This window comes from Hyaena hyaena, unplaced genomic scaffold (assembly GCF_003009895.1).
Source record: "Hyaena hyaena isolate Hyena2069 unplaced genomic scaffold, ASM300989v1 scaffold_692, whole genome shotgun sequence".
Taxonomy (NCBI): domain Eukaryota; kingdom Metazoa; phylum Chordata; class Mammalia; order Carnivora; family Hyaenidae; genus Hyaena; species Hyaena hyaena.
Genome location: NW_024081325.1, coordinates 901,272 through 910,381, shown reverse-complemented (window position 1 = coordinate 910,381; position 9,110 = coordinate 901,272). Strand labels below are relative to the sequence as shown.

At 35.6% G+C, this 9,110-nt stretch overlaps 1 protein-coding gene across 3 annotated transcripts in view; it reads left to right on the top strand.

The window, feature by feature from the left end:
- Window positions 1-250: 250 nt before the first annotated feature.
- The window catches only part of KCNT2 (potassium sodium-activated channel subfamily T member 2), a 355,813-nt gene continuing 346,953 nt past the window's right edge, over window positions 251-9,110 (top strand). For all 3 annotated transcript variants that reach the window (XM_039217452.1, XM_039217450.1, XM_039217449.1), the window contains exon 1: window positions 251-345. In XM_039217452.1, the coding sequence (XP_039073383.1) occupies window positions 251-345 (95 nt within the window). The remainder of the gene's footprint in view (window positions 346-9,110) is intronic.

The following is a 9,110-nucleotide window of genomic DNA, read 5'->3' as shown; positions in this document are numbered from 1 at the left end:
CCAGACTTTTGCTCCTGGGCTCGGTTTGCATCATCCCCATCACACCCTCAGGAGAGAGGATCCAGCCCCCTTTCAGCCTCAGCTTCCGGCTCGGAGCGGACCCCTCCCCCTCCCAGACCCTCTCCCCTTCCCCGTCCCTCTCCGGACCACCGCATCTTGTTAGTCCTCTCCCTCCACTCCGCAGAATTTTCTTTTTCTCTCCCTCCTCTCCTCTGTTCGTCGTTTTCTGTTTCCCACTCTTTGAGGAAGGATGGTTGATTTGGAGAGCGAAGTGCCTCCTCTGCCTCCCAGGTACAGGTTTCGGGATCTGCTGCTAGGGGACCAAGGATGGCAGAACGACGACAGGTAAGTGATGCTGTGCAGTCTTGCTCTGTCAATACAGCTGAACAAGGGACCGAGATGGGGAGGCTAAAGAAGGAAAAGGAGACAAGAAAAAGGGAGCCAGAGACTGGGGGAGGGAGGGAAAGGGACTCTGATACGTCTCTCCATTTTGACTGTGTAGAGCAATTGCTATGGATAAGGGACTCTTTTCCTTTTCACTTTCTTATCCTTGCGATGTATTTATTGCATTTATTTGGTACTTCTTCTTTTGTCTGTCTGTGCTTCCCTAGGGCGTGTATAAGGATGCTCCTAAAGGTACGATACATCCAAATGGCACGCATTATCAGTGCCGTAGAATTTTCATGTTTTCCTTTTGGGTGTTCCTCAAATTCGAAAATGTATTCAAGGTAATTGAAAAGGCACATAAGAAACTTAAAATCTCTTGCACCTGTTTACTTACTCCTTGTCAGTGTTGTCTCGTGAAGGTGTTCACCTGCTACAGGGAATTTTATACTCTTTGAACATCTGGAGTTGTAGGTAGACAATTGGTTTAAATATGTAACAGGTAGTTAGGGAAAATGACGTTTTCAAGGGAAAACGTTTCACTTTGAACAGGTAACTGTGACTATGATTAATAATGGTATTTGTATGATATGATCCAACCTTTTCATAGTGTATTTTTAGCCTAACTAGTATAGATGTCACAAGATTAAAACTAAGTTTCAAAACTAGAATATTCATTATCAGCAAAATATTGCTCATGTGTATTATGTAGAGCATCACTGCTTTGCCTAGTCAAACTTCTGAAATTCTTCCGGTTGTCTGATTCATTATTTGAAAGACATGTTTTATGTTTCATTGAATTTAGTATTTTCTGGGAAGTCATTTCATGTATCACATGCCATATGTTTTTGTTTTTAAATAATCTATGTATACTAACAAGGCTCTCAACTCAATTGAAATATTTCCTTGAAGTTTGGTATTAATATTCTGTTTTAATTTAAAAGGTCCATTACTGGTCCTATTCAAAATCTCCTCCACATTCAGCACTGGGTTTATTCACACCGTTTCAGCTTTCAATACCAACCCCTGTCTGTGTGCACAGGGCAAAATCTTGGGCATCGATTTTGAACTTTTTCTTTGGTCTCATATTAGTAACATAAAGGGATAAGGATGTTTCTCAGAGGGTAATATTTCAATGCAGTCTATTTTTTAAGGTAAAACATATGTATATATATATATTATATTTGTTAGAAATTAAAAGAACACATGCCAGTTTACTAGTATGCTTGGAAAGTGAGGTGCTCTGGTTGACTGAGGTAAGGACATGAATATTTAAATAAATTGCAGTTTTAGTTGACTTTTAGAAGATAAACTGTGTCAGCCTAGTTTAAATGGCTGATCACATGCACCATTGTGCTTATAGTGATTGAATCTGTATTTGTTACTTGAGGACCTTAGGATCATCATGTAGAATAGAAACCCTCATTGTGGAAAGTGTGAGATGGACTGAATCTCATAGAGAATATATTTTAGATTAGGTGGTGAGAGTGTTGTTTGTTTTTTAATGTTGTATCCAAGATAGTAATTATTCATGTGGCTCTCCTCATTTTACTAATGATGCTGAAGATATATTTCAGTAATTAATAATTTTGGCTAGTTGAATACTACCCTAGTAAGTCACTGCTATGTTAAAAAAGTTTTACACATTTAGTTAAAGTATCTCTTATAATCAAAGCTTCTGCTAAGTTTAGCTTACAATCTGGGTCATATTTGCTATTTAAATGAGGTATTAAGCATTAAGAAAATTGTTCATTTATTTGACTGGTTTTGTGGCTTCATGAAAACTTAATATTTAATTTTGGTTCCATTTGTTGTCCGTCTTTGAAGACAAGATCCTTGGATTAATAGTGACTCAGCCTTCAATCCTTTGTGCATTTCTTTACTAGCTGAGTTGCCTTGGGCAAGTCATTCAGCAATTAGGGGATTCAATAATTTCTGTAAGGGACAAAACTAACACTTAGTTGGCACTAAGTACTGGCTTGTGTTATATGTTAGCTACATCAATGGTGTGTGTGTGTATGTATTTTAGAGACTAGGACACTAAGTTTATGGGCAATTAAATACTTGTCTTGGTAATATATCTTATAAATGAAGACTGGGGCTCTATTCTTTATGACTGAGATTCCTCAAGAAGCTCCAAAATTCTTTCCATTTAAACTTATTTGTCTGAAATTGTATGAATAATTTGACATCATGTAGCACAGTTTAGGTGCTCATTAAATGTTAGTTACTTTCTTCACTTCTGATTTGCAGTTTTCAATTATTTTTTTATTTTTCTGCACAATCCTAAATCAGTATGCAGTAAGTAAGGTCATCTTTTTGTTTAATGTTTATTTATTTCTAGGAGAGAGAGAGAGAGAGACAGTGCGAGCAGGGGAGGGTCAGAGAGAGAGAGGGAGTCACAGACTGAAACAGGCTCTAGGCTCTGAGCTGGCTGTCAGCACAGAGCCCGACGCGGGGCTCGAACTCACGAACCGCGAGATCTTGACCTAAGTGAAAGTCTTAACCGACTAAGCCACCCGGGCGCCCCAATAAGGTCATCTTTTTTGTCTTTCAAATTTCTCTTTGCAATTGAGTCTGAGTAGCCTTCTTGTTTGATTCACTTATCATGTACTCAATTCCTGAGTACATGAGCTGAGGATAAAGGTCCCTTTTATATAAGAATAGTTAGATGATTTATACCAATGGATATGTTTAGTGTTTTGTCCATATTCTCTAGGCCAATTTTTATGAATAGTCTCTGCCTGAGGTTTTTTGTTTGCTTTCTACCCCTGGTCTCAGAAGCTCCCTAGGTCTTGGAGAACAAGCTAGAAGTGCCACTGAGTAAATAAAGAATTGTTAGATAAATACTTCAGCTTTCTAACTCCTTGGTTGGGATAATTCTAAAGCATGTTCTACACTGTGTCCAATGGGACTGAGCTCCAGTTGCCCACAGTGGTAATTGGTTTGAGTTTACAAGTTTTATTGGCTTTCTTTCCTCCTCTCCCCTACTGAGGAGACCAGTTCTGGGATCTGTTCCCAAATAAACTATTATGCTCCAATCCTTATCTCAAGGTATGCTGCTGGGGGAATCTGAACCAACGTGGGTATCTTTTCCATCTAGAGTCACATCCTAGAAATGGTGGAGGAATTAGCTGATGGGAAAGTAGACACTTTCCACATTTCTCTTCATGTTAAGAATTTTAAATTAAGTGTTAGTAGGGCATGATTGATTGGAATGTGAAAATGAGTAAAGCATATGATAAATATGTGAAAGAGTGTGGTGAAAGAGAATTTTGGTGGTTTCTACACCATAGATTTTCTGTGAACTAACCTTGGATAGTTCACTTAAATTTATACTGTACCACCTTTTGGTAGGGAAATATACACATGCTTAAGTGCATATGTAATGTACATGAGACATGTATATGTGTATCTGTATATATCTACATATGAAATAGGTATAGACTTTGTGTATGTGTGTGTGTGTATCATTGTCATCTTTATATAATTACTTCTCCTTGAATTGCATTCTGATAACCTTTTCTAACTAGGACATAAAAGAATAGAATTAGACATAGTATTGTAAACAACTGCACATTTATTTATTTAAAAGATTTTTAATGTTTTATTTGATTCTGAGAGAGAAAGAGAGAGAGACACTGTGAGCAGGGGAGGGTCAGAGAGAGAGGGAGATACAGAATCTGAAGCAGGCTCCAGGCTCTGGGCTAGCTGTCAGCTCAGAGCCCGACATGGGGCTTGAACCCACGAACCGTGAGATCATGACCTGAGCCAAAGTCGGACGCTTAACTTGACTGAGCCACCCAGGCACCCCATAACTGCACATTTAGCCCATGAATGACATAAGACTCTGAGGCCATGAAATAAGTTTGAGAGTTGCTAAATTAGAATATTGCTAAAGCCTAGAGATGTCTGTTGCATGCATCCTGAGTAAAATACAAAAATCTAATTCAGGTGGTCCATATAATATTTCTTCAGTGGTCACTTATCCATTCAGCTAACATATGACTACATGCTGCATCTCAGGGCCTTATTAAGTTAGGTTGTAGGAAGAATATAAGGAGGAATATGAAACAGTCCTTGATCAGGTGTTCACAGATATAATTAGAGATAAGTTTTCCTCCCCCAAATATTCACAGTATTGTTTATGTTATGATGATGTTTTTGAAGAATTTCAATTTTGAGACTGTCAAGAAGATCATGTACCCTTTGTAGATAGGATATTCAGTGTTGTTTGCAAATAAAGTCACTATATTACAATGCCTCAAAGTGTTCAATATTATTTGTATCTAATAGGACACTTAGTGTCTTCAGAGTTATTCTGTGATTAAAACTAATATGACTAGAGACAGAATTTAACTGGTTTTATATGGAAGCCATTATGCAATATGTAGAATTGTAGCAGTGTTATAATCAATTGTTTTCTGTTTTAATATTTCTATGATTCATAAAACAGTAAAGATTTAGAATGTTCTTTTACAGTTAAGGACTGATAATTTTCACGTTTTAAATGGTTCAAGACAAAACAAGCCTTTCTCATCTTCATCATGACTTAATAATTTTAAAATTTGGAACACTATGCACTTGATGTGGATCAATTGTCATAACTGTTGATAAATTACTGTTAATGGACAATTCTCAGTTGCAGTCATACAGGAGTAGGGCTTTTATTTAATTAACTCTATTCAGTTTTCAAATATCTGATCAGTTGTTTCAACTCCAGTAATTTTAAGTGTAACTTTCATGTTTCATAGGTGGCATTTAAAAGTGATGTAAGCAAGTCATCTAATATATTGTAGTAATTGAAAACATAAAAGGATTTGAACAAAGAGTGCAATCGAATCAATTAATAGTTTAAGAAGTATTTATAAAATGATGAAAATGTTTGGCTAGGTTTTGGAGTATGTGTAATTTTAAATATCATACAATGCAAGTATATTGCTTTATATGATAAAATTAAATTGGAGGAATGGATTTGGAATGGCACATAAATACAACCTACCAATTTTATCTCCCATAACAAAATTATATATTATTTTGAAAAGAAGTTATTTGATATAAAGTACTTATTCTAAACATGTAAGTCCAGGTCATTATACACTTTTAAATATTTTGTGTTAGTAAAAAGAATGAAATGTTATTTTTACTATTCAATTATATAGTGGAATCAACTTTTCATATGCAATATCTATAAAAATGATTTAAGTATTGTTAAAAAAAAGTCTAGATAATGTTGTTTTCTTAGCACTGTCTATTAAGGGAAATCTCCATGAATAAGGTAATAAAAATTACCTACCACTGAAGTAGGTAATGGTGCAAAAAAAAAAAAAAAACTTTAGGTGTATATAGTATTCTATGTAAAATGCAGAGAAATATGCATTTTAAATAATTTTTGTTAATCAATACTTACTAGGAATCTTTTGATATAAAAAAAGGATATGATTTCTTCCTTTTCACCTGATCTTATAAATTAAAATGTGGCTTTTCAGATTACATAGAATTTATTTAGTTTTATTTTTATTTTTAGATGGAATTTACTTTTAAAGTGTGATCCATTTCCCCACTCTCATATATATATCCACTTTCTGTATATGCTTGTGTGTTAATAACACCTCTTCTGTATTACACTCATAACTTTTCAGAGTACTTCTACATATAACAAGTCTTGAATAAGGGAGGTTGTGATGTAGTAATTTCATTTTCTACATACGTTATTTGACATTTTAAGGAGATTAAACTTTTTACTAAATAATTTCTCTATAGCTTCAAGTTAGTCTTGAGGATGAGTACAAAAACATAATTCTTTATGCATGACCAAGAAAATGATTTTGTCTAATTTGTTTTTTCAAAATTATTAACAATGCTTTCCCTATTTTTTGTTAGTAATGTCATTCAGCTTCTGCAAAAGTACATTTGAAAGATAGTTGGAAAATAATGCAAATGAAGGCGAAACCCTTACAGCTTTCATCTTCATTATTAGTACAAAATAAAAATTAACTAACAATATATTTAGTCATAAGGTGTACTTGTAGCTTAAGCCATGCTTTTACTCTCTTGCTGTTAATAGTGAATGATAGTTTTATTGGCTTTTCCAAATCATGTTCTTGTTTATTAAAATGTTTTACGTGTTCATAAATCACTTTGTCATTGGTGGTTAATCTGTTTTTATTAGTATATTTATGTATTGCCAATGTTGTCTTAATTATGTACCATCCTTCTTTAAGTTACTTTTGGAAAATGAAGCAGAGAGAAAATTATTTCAATGAAATCTAACCAGTTGCTTTATGTATTTATGGTTTGAAATTAAATTAGTTTGACCTCTTGTGAGCATATTTATTTATTTATTTTAAAATTTGTTTGTTTATTTAGTAAGTAATCTCTATAGCTAACATGGGGCTCCAGCTCATGACCCTGAGATCAATAGTCACATGCTTTTCCCATTGAGCCAGCCAAGTGTTCCACATGAGTAAAACTTAATGCTGTCAGTCAAGATGTTTTTAGAGACGCTTGGGTGCTCAGTTGCTTAAACATCTCACTCTTGATTTTGGCTCAGGTCATGATCTCATGGTGAGTGAGTTTGAGCCCCATGTTGGGCTCTGCGCTGTGTCAGCGTAGAGCCTGCTTGGAATTCTCTCTCCTTCTCTCTCTGCCTCCTTTCCATCCATGTTCTCTCTCTCTCTCTCTCTCTCAGAATAAATAAATAAACTTAAAAATATTTAAAAAAGATGTTTTTAAACTAATGCTTTTACTGAGTTTAAATTGCTAATTAAAAATAATCAAAATAATAGATAATGATCCAGAAAGACAATTACCTTTACTTTTTGACAAGCCTTGACTAGATATGGGTTAATTTTATTTTTTTTAATGGATCATGAAAACAACAATTCTTTTACAAGGATCTTTCATCAGATAGCAGTAAAGTTGCAGTGTAAGAGAAAATCACTTAGAGAACAGAGTGAGAAAGCAAAGGTGCATTTAGAGCACTGGTTACATCTCATCCTCAATACAAATTCAGAATTGGTTTTGTGGAGTTGTAGAAAGTGAGATATAAGTGAAGGTAGGGGCTTTCGAGTCCTTTCTCATACTGAATGTACTGTCTAGGTAGGGTAGATATGGAAAAGCAGGGCTGGAAATGTCTAATTTGCATATATCTCATGTAGCAGAGTGACCATGTGCTTGCTTGGAGCGGATAAATAAGAACCCAGGTCCTGTGAAGGCAAAGAAAGCACTGTGAAAATGGCATCGGATCCCTTGCATCTGATCATCTGGAAGCAGAAGAGTGAATTAGAAATTTCTGACCTTGATTTCTCAGTAACTAGATACAACTATAACAAGCTGACTCTTAAAGAGAATCTAAGATGTAGTATAATTTCAAGGGAAGGAGGAACCACTGCACATACTTGGAAAAATAAATCATTTATGTAAACGAATTCAGTGCACCAGTGGTATTAGATTTATTTGTCTCCTTTGGCTTGGAAGTACAGATGGGTTTGGAGTTGAGAAGTGAGTCAGTTAGAGCCCTAGTTGGAAAGCCCTAGTTGCCTGAAAGCAGAGGAGGGAAATGCTCCTGAGTATGGGGGTGGGGAGAGGATCCTCAAAAGAGGGGGACTGAGGACAGTGAGATTTCTTTCCACAGTTTTGTCTTGGATCGATCACATTTATCTTTACTTATTTGTGACAGATAGAAGCAGTGAAAGGGAACAGAAACAAATCCAGACTGTCAGGCTCAGCTTGTCTGTAGGGGACTGTGGCTGGCAGCAAGCCCCCATTCTTTGACCCTTTTTTGTTTAGAGTCTTCACTGGGCTTCACTTTGGGACTGTGCTTTAGCGCTCTGCACTACTGCAATTATGACATGGCTTTAAAGAGCGAGAATCATGCTCTCTGTATATGCATTCCTTAAACTCAGAGTTGTATTACTTCCAATTTTCACAGTATGTAAATAGGTATAAGAAATGGATTTTACGTACAAAGCCAAAAAGCAGTGAATCTAAGAAATAAAGGACTGCTTGTTCTTGGCTTTCTTGTACTGGACTTTGTACAGAATCATAAAGATGAATTGTTATTACAGGGGTACACTTAGCCCATCTTGTAAATCACTGTGTGAATAGGGATAAAAGAGGATTAACACATTTCAACCTCATTTGACTCCCTGTGGGAGAACTTGTAGATTGTCCACATATTGCAGACAACCAGTTATTAACAACAGGGACCAGATGTGTGGTTTAATAATGGACAGCCTGCTGTCTTGGGCCTGTCATAAACTGAAATACCACTCGATTCCCTAGGAATCGCATAGGGTGATCAGTAAGCTGCACAAGTACCTGTGAAGAGTGATGGCACGGACTTTAGCCACTGCATACAATGTAGGTTACATTGGCAAATTATAAATGGGAACTTTCAATATTTTTTTTCTATTTCTTGCCTATCTCTCCACAAGAGTTCATGTGCCATTTCACCTATTTCTGCTGAAAATACAGACTATCAAGTGAAAATGAATGGTACTGAATTAGTAGTTATAAAGGCAGGGAACATTTATTAAGAGCTTAATGTATGCCACACACTGTTCTAAGCATGTTACATGTATTATTTAATCTTTACACCAGCTCTGAGGAATTCTGTTATTTTCCCCTTTTTATGGATGAATTATTTGAGGTACAGAAATATTTAGCTTGTTCTAAGTTACATAATCACAAAAGGTAGAACCAGAATCTAATTATTATGCCTA